A 17,698-nucleotide genomic window follows, 5' to 3' on the forward strand; every position below is an offset into this window, starting at 1 on the left:
TCCTCATTGAGAAGGGCATATTTAGTCAATTCAAGAAATACATGTTACACAAGCAAATCACAATGCTTTACTTATGCACAAGTGCAACACATACATTTATTTAACCAGGAAAACCTCACTGAGATGAACAATCTCATTGAAAAGTGTCCTGGTGAAGACAGGCAGCAGCACAAAAACTCAGTTGTATATTTTCTAATAGTAGTTTGAACCCAATTTTAAATTAATTTCTGCTTTCCCTGAAAGGCTGCTATGATTGGCACAAAAGGGTGTCAAAATTAAAACAACCTATGACCTAACACACAGAACTGATCCCTTGATATGTTTGTGTCTTTCAAGACATTTTTAAAAAACAACATTGGAGGAGGAACTAGCTCTTTAATCACACAACTCTGTGTTTTTCTCACACAGATTCCAGTTGGACTATGTCTAACCACACTACACACATTAAATACATTATTATCATCTATGAAATAATAATTGAAGCTTTTTACAAAAACACAACATAGTCAAAGCCACAATTTACACAAATCAAACTCTGTTCATGTTTCAGAATCCCTGAAGCAAGGAACTGATAATGATGCGAACACTTTGAACATAACAAGGTTCTGCAAAAAGCATTTACACAAATGCAGAAGCTGCAAAATGAATAACTGTTAGAGCTTGTTGAACGGCTGGCTAGTTGCACTGAATTACACTCTTTACCACGCTGGGAAAATTAATGAGAACAATACAACTCCCACATTGTAGGAGACAGGTTGATCCAATTTGTCCATGAAACAACAGATACAAAGGATTGCGAAGTGCTTCACCAGCTTCACCTGCTCCAAAACGTGTGTGTCTTGAACAAAACGTCTCCATTTGTCAGGAAACCATGCCGAGGAATCCTCTGTAAAAAGACTTCAAACAAGCAGAATGCAAGAAACGGTCCATGAAATGTCACTCCCAGCCATCACTGGCTTCCCTGCTTTCCCACCTCAAGTCCCAAATGAATCATCTCCTCTTTGAAACCGACAAGAATCAGAGGGGAACACACTTCAGACAGCCAGAGAATAAGCTCTGACATCATGACAGAGACAAAATCAGGATCAGGGACACTGCTGGACAACAGGCAGCTTGATTTGTAGGAAGAGTAGAGCTCCAGACTTCTCTGATACTGTCAAGGTGACACAGCTTCGCGTCTGTGATTTGTAAGCTGAGACGGATCAGTTCTCTGGTCATTCAGCGAGCTATCAATTTGAAAACTAATATTTATTTCATTCTCCTTCTTGTTGCTTAAATAATTAATTGAACTGGGACAGAAGGAAGCAGTCCATCTGAAATACTGGGCAGATGAAAATTAAACATCTAGATTCAATCCAGCTCAGTGGGATATGAGACACATCTGTTTCCCCAGGGGGTTAGTGATAAGGGTGGCGAGGACTCAAACACCTGGATCTTGCTGGAAGCAAAAGCCCTAGAACTCATCATCGGAGGTTATCAACATGATTTTGTCAGACTTGCGGGAGCTCTTGTTGCCCGTGGCCATTTTTCCATTGGCGCTCGGCTGGACCACCTCCTGAGTGGACTGCTGGGTGTACTGCTGGTAGGCCGGAGAGAAGTTGTGGATGGCATCCTGAACCATATCTCCTGGGTTTATGGTCTCCTTCAGACCACTGGAGATGCTTTGCATAGGAGGGATGTTCTCTGTTGGAACAAAAGAGGAAACAGGACATGGGGAGATTACTGATTAGACACTCCTGAATGTGATTACAGTTATATCTCCTTTCCAAGAAACAGTCTGTTTTAATTTAGGGTTTATATATCTTAAATGAAAAAGATCTTTACAGCTGGATTCTGTTACCTCAAGGACAGGGAAATGCTTAAGATTACCAAGGCTAACCATTTCAAGTCTTCATGCTAACATGCATTTAGGTTCTCCAACATATTTACCAGTTGAGATATGAGAGTGGTAATCCGTTTGTTTCCCTATGTATCCCTAAGCAAAACATCCAGAACTATTATTTTAGATCTCTTAATCAAAGGGATACATCTGAGCATGTTAAACAGAAGTACAGTCTCAGTACTGAAATTGATCATTTATTAAAAAATGTTATTTTCTGGCAATTTCCTAGTTTCTCTATTCATTCATTATTAAATTTCAGTTCATTAATGAAACAGGGTCATACAAAACACTTAGTCAGCATATTCTGATTTTCCAGAAGCCTGTAAAACACGTTTTGCATCTTTTTCCGGTTAAATGCTTTAATAGCTTGTCAAATTCATTTTCTCCTTTGATTCACAGCCCGTTGGTGTCAGTGCTACAGAGAACTGTCCAATTAGAGACAGAAGGTTGTAATATTTGACGACCAGTTTAAACGAACACTAAAAAGGGATGATTAATGTCTCTCATCCTGGATTTTTTTTTCTTCTTCCCAGCCTACAGGCTAAACGGACTGAACAGAGTGCTGTCACAGCCATCGCTGTGGTGTGATGGTCCCTTAGCACCCAGCTGTGAGCCAGGTGGAATTTAACCCAGAACTAAAAGGGTTTCGAGGAAAAAAAAAAAAAAAAACGGGGAAAAAAACGAGGCATACATCCACAGCCTTCGGCTTAAGGGTCACTGGCAGTGCTGTCGGGATTGGCTTATGGAGGTGGCAAAGAGAAGGGAAAGGTGTGGAGGGACAGGGGATGGGGTGGGGTTGGTGTCGGTGCAGAGCAGTTAGGTACAGTCCGCTGAGTTTCTTGTTACAGCCTGCCCGCTCCACAGGGCTGAAGCAGACGAACGGTAAGCCGAAAGTCTGGCAACCTCTGCAATCACACACATCAACACCTGAGGGTGTGGGTGAAGCAGCAGAACTACAGAGTTAATGCTGCTCCTACAACATTCATTCAAAGAGGAAAGGATGGCTGAAACAAACTAAAAGCAAAGTAAAGACATTAAATAACCACATGTCAAACATTGACTGACATTTTCATTATTATTATTAGCAGGGCAGCGGGATGAGGTGTTGATATATTTTTCATTTGGGCAGGAAGATTGGGTGAGGACGACAAACAATAATTTATCCTTTTTGATTTACATCTTTATTAAAAAACAAATAGGCCTTATTTTGTTCAAATAGGAAGGTTTCAGTTTTTGTCATCACTATCAGTATGTCTGCATGTTATGAGGCCCAAGGAGAGAGAGCGTTTCCTCTAGCAGGACAAAAAAAACACATGGTCAAATGATTGATATTGCAGTTAAAGGTTTTTCCCATGACTTCTATTTGCCTCTTACTTGAAAACAGACTTGACGTTGATCGTCTAAGAAGTGCAGCTCACTCCATACTAGTTACTCCACTATGGCTTCAAAATCCTCAAAATCATTCTCTACATTGCGGTGCTGATAACTGCCCTAAAATGTGAGCTTTTAGTGTATCAAAGCTCCTTCTGACATCCAACCTGATCATGACAGCACACAGCATTTAATTAAAGTCAAAACTTGTAAATATGGAGATATTAACTCAGACTGAAATAGGAGTGAATCTAGGATGTATCTCTAAAAGTCAGTGTGACTGGGCTAAATGGCTGCAATTATTTTTTACTGCTAACACCTCCAGCTTGTGTCAGTCCTTATTCCGCGGGGGAGAAAGGGCAATTAGCCTGGAACATGTCAACCTGCTTGGAGGGCGAGGGGTAATGATCAGCTTTTGTCCACTCTCACCTGGCACGTCGTTCTTTTTCTCCTGGTAGACGGTGCAGGTGAAAGCGTATCTGAGGGCAATGGCGGCAAAGAACATTTCAATGCAGATGATAAAGTTCTGCCACCCCGCTGCCACAGTGCCAGTGCCGACCTCTTGTCCGTCAATGAAGAGCGCGTTGGGTATGACGCCGCAGCGTTCCAGGATGGCGAGGACCATTCCTGCAAAGAGACAACATTTTCATCTGTAATTTAGTCCTTTTTAATACTGGCAAAGAAAAACAGAAAAAAGTATGGATGGGTTAACTTACCTTGCCAGAAGGATAAGAAGATGACAGATTTGATCGTGAGGAATTTCAGTACTGGCTCGTACGGTCTGAGCAGGTCACTTGTGGCAAAGAAGAAGAGGAAGAGCGCGTAGAGTGCCAGGCTGACTGAGAAGTTGTAGATGATTGTGATATACAGGTATCCTCCGTTTATGCTGCACAGAAACAGTAGAAGCCCCATGATTACATATTTGATGATCACAGCTGGACAATGTCATGTTCTGCACAAAGTTATTGAGAAACACAATTTGTTGCAGTTTTGAAACCATTCATTGGGTTTGGCTAAATTCAATTCTAAAGACTCACAGCTTGAGCTTTATTACTTTTTTAGTTATAGCACAGAAACAGCCAGAAATAAAAGAGCTGTTGTTCTTCTATTTAGATGAGTTAATAAAGCCTGTTTGTTCTTGGCTTTCTTATTCCAGGATGCAGCCGATAAACAGGCAGATTTGTCTATATTTTATTGGCAGACTTCCTTCCCACCTCTTTTGCATTCTAGAGAGCGTCTCTGAGGACTCGGCTGTGACTGCACTAATTACTCCCATGCAGTATAGAGGGCACGCTTGGCTGAATGCGCATAAGTAAACAATCTGTGAATCATCACGGCCTTTCTACAGCGCTTAAAGAAAGACATGAAAATGGGGAAGTTATTTCTGACTGCTAATTTTCCTGTTTAAGTGCATGGAGAAATAAGCAGGTAGGGTTTAATCAAGTTCTATCTTTCAGCTCGGCATTAAGAGAGTGATGATAGGAGGCTGATTGGAAACGCCTGTCTCAACTTCTCGTTGAACTCTTTACCTCTTCAGAGTAGTTTAGAAACAAGTTTTGTCACGGCTGAGTCTTCAGAGCGAGATGCTAGACTGAGAGGGGGAGACGATCACCAGAATAAAAGTCAGGCAGAGTTTATGGACTACAAGTTTTATAGCTTTTTGATTAGATCTATCACCCTCTCTTTATTCTCTTTGGACCTTTATTGGCTCTTCTGAAATAAAAAAATAATTACACAAATTAAATTTTTCAGCCTGCAATTTATCCCAGTCGTTGTATCCCTTGACATCCAAAGTAAAGTGTGAAAACGGATCACACAGTGCTTCTCCCGTTACGGAGCTGTGCTTCACTGAGTGCAACCTACAATTAGAATGAAGGGTCTTCATTTCAGAGCTCTATAACTGCATTTCGTATAACTCAATACAACCCGGTATAATTTCTTTAGTTCATATTTCTAAATTATTCCTCCCAATAACAACAACAACCAGGGGGGCTGAGATTACAGCCTGGATAGTGACACAACTTGGACGACATGTAGCAGAGTACCTACCACACTCTCCAGGTAACGTTGAACCAGGCACTTTCTGCCTGATATGAAAGCTTTTAATTGTAAAACTGTTTTATAACACCAACTGAGGAAAAGTAACATCATTATCTCCATTTACAAATTGTTTCCACGTGAGTAAAAAAAAACAGCAAACACGCCTGCTGGCCATGACATGGATATGTGCGATATACTCAGAATGAAATGGGGAGAGAGGTGCTGCTCACTTAAAATCTCCATCGTGATATTTGCCAAAGGCCTGCAGGATGATGGTGATGACAGCCATGATGGGTTTGACAACGCAGAACTGGAGAGTCGCCTGGAGAACACATCACAATTCAGAGTGAGACACTGAAACAAGCACGGACAATTTGAAGAGGGGGAAGAGGATGTAGGATGAAGAAAGACGTCGGGTGATAAAGATCTGAAGACCTGACCTGTCGGATTTTCTCATCTATCACAAGCTGCACATTGTTTGTTTTACTATATCTACACTCTGCAAAACCAGTGAGGCATATCTTTTTGATTTGTTTCCCTATACCCTTTTTTCTATTCTTTCTTTAAACATTTTGACAGAAAGCTCATGCCCTACACTAGAAGAATGATACCACTAATGCGTTACAGACAGTGGCTGATTAGCTTTGCTTTGTACAATCCATGTGAAGCTCACTAATAGACAGCTTTAAACCTGTTTGGATAATCAGTTCAAACATCTAAGCAATAAAAGGACAATTTGCTTTTTTCATGGCCAGTTGTGTGTTGTGTTGTTCCTTGGCTCCGAGCAGTTACTTCCTGGAGGCTCTGCTGTCTGCCTGACAACTGCTAAGAGCGACGGAGAAGTCAAATAACCTCTCATGTAATTTAGAATGTCAGTACAGATTAAACAAACAAGATAAAAATCGGGTTATTATTAGGGAGCTTTATAGTTCTGGTTGGTGGATTTTGGGCAGAGCTGGAATTGTGTTTTCTCAATTTTTCTGTTTTAGTGCTAAACTAACTGACTGCTGGCTGTAGACCCACACATAAATTAGATTAGAAAACTTTTTTGATCCCCAGCGGAGAAACTCATTTGCCACCTGGTCAATTCATACACACAACAAACATCATCGACAGAACAATCACAGTACACAACAACTGATGAGGAAAGTTGTGTTGCTCTTCTCGTCTTACATCAGGCAAAATGTCAAACTAGTTTACAACTGTTGTTTTAATTAAAAAAATGGAGAAAATCTTATATATACCAACATATCTTTTGTTGTAAAGCTGTCTTTCCTTCAGTCCCACAAAGTTTGGTATACTGATGCTGAAGTGTCAATGCTGTGGTGGATAGGAACTGGCAGGGACGACATGATGCAGGAGGATGTGGACCTGCATGGCATATAAAACTGGAGGACAGGTGTCCTCTGTGTTGTGTATCGAAGCCTAAACCAACCACTTTGACAGAAGCTGCTCCAAACTCCCATCACTGTGTCGACACTTGAAAGCAACAGATCGCGAGTGTTCGACTTCATTAGCTGGAGGGAGACGTTTGGAAAATGGCTGGAGTCGGGGGTGGGCTTGACAAAATGACATCAATGATCGTTTGTGTTACTGATTTACTTTGAAGCTTTTAGTAGCGACAGTCTTTGCTTCTAACATGCCGCCTCTGGTGCCAGCTCGTCTCTCTAAATATTCTCAAAGCAAATCATTGTGCGTGATACTTCATGACATGCCTGACATTCAAAACACAATGTGCATTAATAATGCTGCTGGATTCAAAGTGTACTGTGGTTTCATCCTAAAATTAATTCAGTTATGAACTGGATCCATGCAAACAGGCAGCTGTATACCCACCAAGTAATGACCATTCATTAGAAGCTGTGCAGTAAGTCAACATACTAACTCAGCTCTGTAAAACTCCAACTAACTGCTGCATCATTCATCACAGGACTGTAGGATGTTTTGCACAACTGTAATTTTCAACCATTTTAACTTTCCCATCTTGTGTCAGCAACCTACCAGCAGTTATCATCACAACACCAAATAAAGTTTCATTAAGAAATCACCGCTTGAAAATGATTTTCTTTGTTCAGAGTTCACTGCAATGACTCATGGATCTCCTTCTCCTGAGTCCAATCAACAGCAGCATCTTTACTTTGTGTACCTAAATACATGCCTTCAAAGTTATCAGTGTCAATTGATTATCGTTAAGACATCTATGTATTGGACAATAAGGCCAAAGCTATTCATGTTATGTTTATGTTCTCACTAAATTCTCCTAGACTCGGCTACTGTCTATACCCCAATTCAGATGTTTTTTTTTAAAGTCTTGCTGGACTATGTTTTTTTACATGAACGTCTTGGTATTCTTGCTGCTGTTCTTCCCATAAACCAAAACAAATCATCATAATAACTGAGATGTTTACATGTGGGTTTTGAAGAACCTAGCAAAGCCAAATGTATTAAGAGAGAGACCATTATGTGTGCTGCTGTTCAAACCAGCTGAAGCACAAACATAGTGGTTGTTCACATTGTCAGCAGAAAGCTGAGTTTTTCTTTCTTTCCGTTTGTATTTTATAAGGTCTCAGCTCTTTGCATACGATTAGTTCTATAAATGACAACCAAAAAGGCAAACACAAATACATACACACAGCTTAGAATACTGTATATTCACCAAGTTCAAAAGAAAATTACTGTAACGTATAGATGGTGACAGCAGGATAAATTTTAACTGACAAAATTATTCTTCACATCTCTAAATATTGTAAATCTTATTTTTGCTTTTGAAAGAGAGGGAGAAGAACTCTTATCATTTCTCATTATCATTAATAATTCTTATTATCAACTGAACCTGTTTTACTACCAAAAAAAAAGGGTAGGTCATAGCTCCTTGCTCTTGCTTTTTAATTTATTGTTGATTTGTTTTGACCCCCAGGTGGTTCGCAGCAGTGACCCCTGGACTTTACAGGATTATCATTTGAACCTGTTTCAGGAAAAAAAAGACCCTAAAGTGTCCTACAGTATGATAAATGTCTTAAGACTTAAATGTCAAAGACACAGTTCAAGATGCAAAAGCAGCTTATCCTCCAAGCTTATCTCCAAGAACCACCATAACTCTGGGCTGCTTTTCCCTATGAGTGATTCATTTGTTAAGCGCTCTTCTAATCACACACTGAAGCTGTTTTCAAAAAACGTGCAGAGAATTGTAACGTTTGTTTTATCACCAATGAAGGAGAAAAAATAAAACAAGGCCTTGTTTTATTTATCTACGATGAGCTGCTGCACATACAGTATTCCACCGCAGTTCAAGATGAGACTCTCATCAGAAGACTAACAAGCGACAACTCGGTGCGATCAATATAGTCGAGCGCTTCAGTAATCCATTTTGAAAAAATACATATGTATGACAGCAGTTTATCATTATTCTGAATGCAGTTAGTCTCTCACTTCGTGGGAGTTGACCTGCAAAAGCAGCTTTTAATCATTCTTGAAGTGTGATGTATTGATTTCTGATTTTTTTTTTAATAAGGATGAACTGTTTTAAAACTGTAAAACTCAGCTCTGAGTCCTTGCTCAAAGCAAAGACTTTCAACGCACCCTCTCCGGCAAACTCCACCAACACAGATGGGAGTTTTAGCAAATTCCTACAATGTCAGGTGTGTCACCCTGTACTTTCTTTTGAAGACATAACTCTCAGTTTCAATTTCCATCAGTGTTAGACTGAGAGCCGCTGCTGCATCCCCGAGACACAGGGAGGGAGCTTTGCGCTGACAGCTCATATCATCTTCCAGTGTTTATTATCAAGCTGCTTTCACCTGGCCTCAATTGTTTTTCTTTTTTAAACCAGTGGATGTTATCCTCGGAAAAGCACACACCCAATTATATCAGCTGCCATTTGTAAGCGCTAGAGTCTGTGGATGTTTTATTTTCAAAGTGTGTAAATATATTCCATTGCTCACAAGAAGTATCTCTCGAAGCAGAGATAAGTGGATGATTGAAGCTCACCTGTTTGCAGAATCTTAAGAAGCCGATGGAGTAGCTCGTTCCCACGAGGCAACAGGTCCCATACAGGCAACTTGACCTGTGATGACAACAGGAAATGATGGGCCATTACATCATGTCAACACTCATATACACACACATTAGATTGAAGTATGTTCATGTAACCACTGACAAGTTATGAAAAATCACATGTAATATCTCAACCAGACAAGCCAGACACGTCCCTCTTCCAGCATTATCCTCTGTCATGATGTGAAGGATTTTCTGTTGTTCAGAATTGTGAGCTCATTACATATTAAGATTTTAAACTGTTGGTCAGACAGAACAAGATGTATGTTTTAAACACACAATATCGTATACCTTAATCCAGACCATGCAGATTGAAAAATATTAGAATCTTGAGGATGCGTGTTTAGAGTCTAAACGTGAGGCTGACTACATGCTGACTAAGTTCTATTAAGAAAATGTATCCCATGGTGCTGAAATTCACTGCAATATATATATAAAGATGCTTGTGATGTTTTGTGATTCGTATGTAGACAGAAAAGTCAAAACTACTGTTGTGTTCAAATCAGTCATCTGGTGCCAACAGCTTCGGGGGAAAAAATAAATAAAAAAATCATACAAAGTTCATGGTAAGCTGCCGACATGGCAAAACTATTTAACTAAAAGATTTCAATTTGGAGCACAACTGAAAACAGAAATGATTCTGCTTTACATGTCAACAGAACTACATATGTTAAAATGTGTTGGTCTTGAAGTGTTTTTGTTTTGGCTGATTCAAATGATTTGGTTAATCACAGTATCAACAACATGTTCTTTCATCACTGAGAACTGGACACAAGAAGGTGGATATGAATTTTCATTGGAGCTGCTCTGAAGTGTGCATTTAATTAAATGTTTGTTTCTTTTCTTTACTGTATTGGTGTTTTAAGACATTGATCTTGCTTTTTGCGGCTTGGACTAGGTGAAGGCAGCTGGTTATAATTAATAAACATGTGAGAAAGACTTCCTCTGCTCTAGCACTGAGCCCAGAGAGGCAGCAGAGAAGAAGATCAAATGAGCTCAGTGGAACTCTGATACAGCTCTATAGCTCTTGAACCTAAATGGTTAAGCAATACCTTATGTCGACGAGTATTTTCTTTTTCTATTTTGTGCCCAGTACAGAGAGGTTATCGAGGCCGAAAACTCAAATATATTCTAGTGACTTGCAAATAGGAGCATGGAAAGTCAGTCAAATTTATTTGAAATACAAATTAGGATTTGTCTCAGGGTGTAAATTGTACATGTACATTTGTTGCTTTCTGTTTATTCACAAAGAAGTCCTTGTAGATGTGAGTGATTTTTTTAATAGTTTACACACGTAATCTACTTTAAACATTATATTTTTTATCTTATCTGTGCAATATTGACTAGAATAGAAACAGGCTGAAGATCCATCATTATAAAGATCATTGATAAAAGCTGAGGCCTACAAACATAAACTATGTGCTTCTATGCTGCTGAGTAAATCATACTCAAATTGAACCTCATGTGTTGGTGTGCTATTTCTTCTATTAGGACTGTACTTCATGTTCCAGGAGGTGACACGATGTAAAATCATTTGGAGTTGGCTGGTTAACTAAAATACAGGACGTCTGACATCATGTAACAGCAAGGCACAGGAGTGTTTTTTCCTCAAACACAGAATATAGAATGTGTGCCTCCATATGTCTCCAGTGGCTTGTGTTAAGAAATGCTATCATTTATGAGGGCTCAACATGAATGTCTCCACTGTCTTAAGATTGAACCTGGCAGGGAAACGCTGCTCAGTGGCTGACTCAGCCGTAAAACACAGCCTATCAAAGGCTGGTCAAATGCTAAAAGATAAAGAGTAACTGTCACAGATTAGCAACACTTTTTTTTTTATTGCTGCTCTTAAGGCTCCTTGCTTGTACGGTCGTCATCAATCTAAATGCTTACAGCAAAACGGACTTTGCACCTTTTGAGGATTGTAAAGATGGAGACAAAATCATATCATAGTTTGCTGCAGAGCTGACCCGAAGAGAAGCTGTGAATTAAACATTTATGAACAACAGAGTTGTACTGCTGCCACACCACTAGAAGAAAAACATGGAGCAGCGTCACACAGAAGGTTATTGATATAATCATCAGTGAAGATGTTTGTATGAAACTGGGAGCTACTAGTGAGCCTACTACCTCGGTATCTCCACCCATGGACTCCACCCCCAGACAAGAGCAAAACTTTTGCACAGGTCTGCCATGTTTATTCTCGCTACAGAGGATTGCTGTCTGCCGGGAGAACTCAGGGGGAGGGGCTCATTGCATTTAAAGAGACACACACACCAAAACGGAGCGTTCTGAGAGAACTGGTTTATACAGGGTCACAAACCTCCTCTGGTGCTTGATTCATGTTATATTTTGACCAAAGCACAGCACAGATGTTTCATTTAGACCACAGGAGACTGTTTTAAAAAGGTGGAAAAGGGGAATAATATGTTCTCTTTAAAAGTAGTAAGGAAGAGAAAAATGAGTGTGGTTTTATTTTTTCCAAAGCTGATGATGAACGTAGCTCAAAGTGAGACATCTCAGCAGCAGATCAATGAGACACGACACTACCTCAAGAGTGTTTGACTCATTCTATGTTTTGCAACAGTCCGATGCATTTTAATATTCCATTTAGTGGAAGATAATTATCACAATATCATACACTGTGATCATTAACTTCACAGTATTGTCATGTCTCTACATTTAACATAAAGTAGAAATGAATCGAATCGTGAAAATGAGAGATATTCCTCGACGGATGTGTTCAAACCGGTTCAAACCAGATTTTTACGTTACAATAATTTATAAATTTAGTTGCATTTAAGTTACCACTTGTTCATTTCAAACAGTCTTGTATCAAAACTAGATAAATAGCAGATTATTACTAAAAAAGGCTTTTGTTATGATGTGAAAAAACACATTTTCAGATAAATAAAGCTTCCAGTATATACCGTGATACTGATGTGCTATTCTTTTCTGTTGTGGCTGCAACCTTATTCTGTTCTTTAAAAAAGAAAGGCCACTGACGAATCAGTGATTGGAATGAGAGCACTCACTGTATGGGCTTCCCTCGAATCTCGGACATGATTGCACTCTCTCCTCCCAGATACTCAAAGGACAGGCTCAGGAAGTTGTATATGACGAATGCTGCAACAGAGAGGAGAAATACAACTTGAAAACTGGAACCATACTATATATGTTTCATGGCATGATTTGGACTGCAGAAACTTTCCTCATCATCGTCATCATCGTCATCATCAAGCAACATTTAAAAAAAAAAAAAGGTAAAATAATTTGGAGCAGAAAACTTCCACGATAAAAAATTAATTAGACCTACATTTTGGAACAATAACTGTTTCAGTCCTTACATTAAGAAACTTCCAAGGGGTTCTGTTTCTTGCAAATCCCTGCCTAATCCTTTGTTGCTATTTAAGGAGGGATTAAATGAAGCTAATGCAGATGGTGTCCAGGCAAGAGAAGGTTCATTATGTTTTAGCCATAGCCGCTGGTGCTATTCCGTTCTCCCTGCTTTCTGATGCGCTTCACTATCAATCAGCCACAAAATTGGCCTGCAAACTGGAAACTAATCTCCTGAATTATGTATTTCCTACTTTTACTGTTCTCAAATTGCTTGTAATCCATTTTGCATATGATTCACCTTTGCCAGTACTGTATAGCTTTGGTCTAAAATAAGAATACAACACATAATTACAATGTAAAGGCAATAAAATAAAGTGCAGAATAAGGTTTATATTTTATTTCTATGTAGAAAAATCTTGAGGAAAATGATCCAACCAAAAAACTAAACTACATCTTCCAGTTGTTTTTTACCTAAAAAGACAGAAACCAGTTCCCAAAGAGGGATCCTCCTTGAAACCTAACACATCAAATAATGAAGTGTGCCAACATGATGACAATGACTGCTGTGAAAAAACTAGTTTGGTCAGTTTCTCGTCTTTCATTTCCTCGCAGCCTTCTCGAATATGATTGCAGGGCAACAACACTGAGCAGTCAGACAATATTAAGGTAAGGGTAAGTGCAACTTACCTTCATAGCAGTCTCGAACTGAGTCAAAATAGACATAGTACTGGTCGTTGCTGATGAAGAGCAGGCTGAGCCAGGAATCAAAGGCATAAACTGGCACAATGAACAGTATGCGGATGATGTAGCGCTGCTCATTGGGGACGGTGTAGGACCGTAGGTGTGTGTAGATCTGAAACAAAAACACAGACAAAGAAGAACATGAGACAAAAGGGAAAGAAGGGAGAGGGGGGTGTTCTCTGCATTAAATAACCAAGAAACGTAATTCCTGTTCACATTATGAGGTCTACCGGTACATACATAATATCATGTGGCCTCCATGTTAAAATCCTGCCCCAATAACATAGTTTATGGCAATTAACAAATACTTTTATAATTGACAGTTTTTCCTGGATTTATAGTTTGTTAAATTTATGTGATACCAGAAAGTGATGAAAAAAAGGACACTTGAAACAGGTGCTCAAGGTGACATCTTCAAACTATTTCTTATTGTTGTCTTTCTTTTAGTTTGAAAAAAAATCTATTTAATGGACACTCGTAAAAACAATGAAATTAAAATCTTTCATTTGAGTGGATGAAACGCGATCATATTTGAGGTAACTGAATTTAAGAATAGTACAGATTGTAGCTGTATGATTCAGAGGCTTTGTGATTTGTGGGTTTTACTTTGTTTTTAAAAATCAACACGCACAGTTTATTGCAGATAGATACGTTTTACATAAGTACAGTGACACTGAAGCGATGTATAAATAGCATGGGTGTGATCAACATGATGCTCTACTTGGGAGCGGGCAGAAAAACAATCTAACTTCTCTACACTTGGATGAAATTATTTACAGCTTACTCGCATATTATCTCACACTGACTGCCCTGAGTAAAAATATGCTACAATGGAATGTGGCTGCTAGTTGACTAAGAATAAAGAGAGATCACACAACTTCTATTTTAATGACCTTTCAAAATACTCAGGCTTGAAATGTAGTGACTGACTTAAATTATGCAGCTTGAACTTTACACACAAGAGCCGAGAAAAAGAGCAGCTTTTATTTCACTGAGCTGATGAACGGTCTTAACTTAGAGTCAACAACAACACACAAACCTATAGCAACTCTCCCAAATAAGCATGGGATAAATAGATATATATATATATTGCATTTTGTTGTTTTGTTATTGTTCTTAAGTATGTGACTGCAGGCCGACAGAAAGGCTTCTTTCAATGTGGCGCTAATCAAACAACACTCTTTCTACAGATTGTTCTTGATGCCTCTAACATCATGACAGTCATTTTCTTATTATGACTGATATCTTATTCTCCATGATGATTTTTTTTTTTGCATTAATTAATCAATCAATTTGACTATTTCCACTGTAATTTAACTCGTTCTTGAGCTCACTTCCATATGTGTGGACATTATTTCATTGAGTTTTCGTTTTCAAAAACCTCCACTTGTAGGAGCAATCTAAACAGCATGCAGACTCTCACTCGGCCAGACACTTTCAGCTGGATTCAAGGGCCATGAGAGGTTGCATATTAGTGCCTGATTACAGTGAGGTTGTAGGTGTGTTGCATGTGTTCACCTCTGCATGTGAAGTGAACCAGACTGTGGAGTGATGTTAGCCGTTTGTCTGAAAAACCCAAAGAAAACCAATGTATTTTCGTGGCTTGACAGTTTGTAATATGTGTGCAGTATGATGCCTAAAGCTCAGACTTTTTTCTGTCACGTCTGCTCTGACAGAACAAGGAACACTACGACTGAAACCATACAAAAACTGAACTATGTGCATATTGTGATGACAGAAACATGTTCAAACCATGATGCAGCCACATCACACTCGACAGCCTGAGTGTAGTCCGCTGCTTTTAATCTCAAATGCTAAGTGGCAAAGAGACTATCATCAAGAAATATCAATCCACACTCCACCAATTACCAGTCTTAAAAGAATTGGCCACTTTACAGCACAGGGGAACTGAGGTCATTGTGTCTTGTGCTTAGTATTCAGAATGTGAGTTTAAGACTCTATAGCAATCCTCTGGAGCCCAGTCAGATGAAACACCACCAGCATTGCAACACTAGCCTCGCAGACCATTTTATTCTCCCTCTGTGACAGATGCTCGCCTGTTGCAATCCAGCTCTATTCTCCCCATGGTATACTTGCTATTTATTTGTTCAATTAGAATGTCTTGCTTGCAAGTGCTTGGACAAACAAGTGTTGTATTAAAGCGATAGGAAACCAATTTACTGTATATTGAGTCACAAATCCCTAAACAATGATTGTGTTTGGATCACAGGTTGCAACATGTGGATGCTGTGTGAGGATATTAAAAAGCTCAGAAAGCTTGCCAAATCACAACAACACTTTAGTAAAAAAAAAAAAAAAACACTTATAGCCGTATGTGTGCAAAAAGAAATATAATCTTGGCTGGCATACCACTTCCAACCCGAACTTGCTAGATGGATGCACATTCAATGGACTAAATCTGGGGACTATTAAAACCACAGTGAACACAAAAACAACACGCACATCCTTTATAATGCTGAAAATGTTATCTCTACATCAATTGATTTCCCTGCTGATATGACACTGCACCCTGCCGCATTCTCTGCGAATGATAAAATCATAATGATAAGCTATCATCTGTGCACAGTGGGTGACTCACCCACCCAAGTGGAGACACTCATTTACCGCAGCGGTGAAATGGTTTCTGGGTAAAGGTGGGCTGTGTTGAACCGCTGATTCTTCCTGACCATCTTTTGCTCCCACACAGAGAGAGCTCACTGTGAATTCATTGTCCTTTAATCAGCTAAAGGATTTCCGTCCATTTTAATCTGATAGTCACTAACAACTCTAAGGGAGGCAAAAACATTCCCACAATGCAGTGGGGCAGTGCAAGCACAATACCTGGCTGGAATGACTGGATAAGACAAAGCATCAGTGTGAGCTGAGACAGTATTCACGACACTGGGCCGTGAGTTAATAATCCTTTATGGCCTTTTCTTGTCCTCAGGCGAGGGAGGTACAATCTGTCTCTTACCATCTCTGATTACAAATGAACATCAGAGAGTACGCAGTGCTTTAAAACTGTATTACCCACAGTTGCTGCTATGATTTGAAACACAGATATTATGTCTGGGCTTTTCAGTGAACTCACCTGGTGGCATGTTATGAGCAAGGCAGACCAGACAAATATCCCTGAGAGGAACTGAGCGGTCGCCGTGTTCAAAAACACATCATCTTCTATGATTGACCCATTGCCTGTCCGAATGATGGTCATGTTGGAGATGTCAGACTTGTCTGGCAGGATTGGTGCATCCAGGTGAACAATAGAATAATTGTCAGCTGATGGGTCAGCGTCTACTAAAGATACATTCATCTGAAGACAGAGAGAAAACATAAAAACTCAGTTAAGGACACATATAGGCCTACGTAAAATGTTGAAAACACAAGCCCTCTGGACATGACTCTATTTCCCATAATGGCTAATATGGTGCATATTGCTGAATAGAAAAATCCTACAATTTATCATTAGGCCTATTAAATTACCAAATGATTGATAAATTGATTAGAAAAACAACACTAAGTGACAAACTGCCGGACTGTGTTCAAATGATCAGTGTTTTGACAAACATTTGTACCGTCAACAAACAGCTCACCTTGTCCCTTGGAGGGGAGACGCAGTTTTATCCCGTGTTGATAGTAACCACTGTCCACCGGCCACGATTTGTCCTAACGCTAAAAAAAACAAATAGAAAATAAAATGGTCTTCTGAAAGAGTCAACCGAGATCATTAAGTGCCATTGACAAAAGGACCGTCGTCTCTATCGAAGAAGAAGAAGACTGGACTTCCTTGTTTGAGACAGGTATGAGACAGAGGTCGAAGTCCACGCGAGTAACCGGCAAAAAAAAAAACACCACTCAAAACAAAAAGCTGTGACTTATAAAAGCAAATCATACAAACATGCGGTAGCTTGAGGCGTTTGTTCTGTGAAACCAGGCAAAGGCAAACTCTCAGAGTAAACAAAATGGGATTTGAATGTGTCCTTAAGCGGCGAGCCAGAGGAGCGGAAGAGATAAACAGGTTGGGCACAGGTGAACTGATCACGTGCCAACTGCTCCACATATGACGTCATCACATTGTCTCAGTCTAGGAAGGATTAAGGTTAAAGCCTAAAGAACGCAGTGCTGCATATCTTACACAAACCTTTATCTATATATACAAACGATGTTCTATGTTTCCATTTACTTACATTTAGGGGCTAATACAATCCGATATTATTAACCACCAACAGCTCTGAAATTATGGTAAATAAAGCAAAACTTTAAATCAACAAA

At 39.4% G+C, this 17,698-nt stretch overlaps 1 protein-coding gene across 1 annotated transcript; it reads right to left on the reverse strand.

Annotated features, from left to right (window-relative positions):
• Positions 1-66: 66 nt before the first annotated feature.
• On the reverse strand, positions 67-17,467 carry tmem184a (transmembrane protein 184a). The gene is made up of 9 exons (XM_061027273.1): positions 17,020-17,467; positions 16,518-16,739; positions 13,373-13,538; positions 12,382-12,472; positions 9,281-9,356; positions 5,524-5,615; positions 3,970-4,139; positions 3,683-3,880; positions 67-1,683 (listed from the first exon to the last, which is right to left on the reverse strand). Exons 2-9 carry the CDS (start codon positions 16,737-16,739, stop codon positions 1,454-1,456), a joined length of 1,245 nt encoding a protein of 414 aa, XP_060883256.1. The 5' UTR covers positions 17,020-17,467; the 3' UTR covers positions 67-1,453.
• Positions 17,468-17,698: the final 231 nt, after the last annotated feature.

This window comes from Labrus mixtus, chromosome 20 (assembly GCF_963584025.1).
Source record: "Labrus mixtus chromosome 20, fLabMix1.1, whole genome shotgun sequence".
In the NCBI taxonomy this organism is placed as follows: domain Eukaryota; kingdom Metazoa; phylum Chordata; class Actinopteri; order Labriformes; family Labridae; genus Labrus; species Labrus mixtus.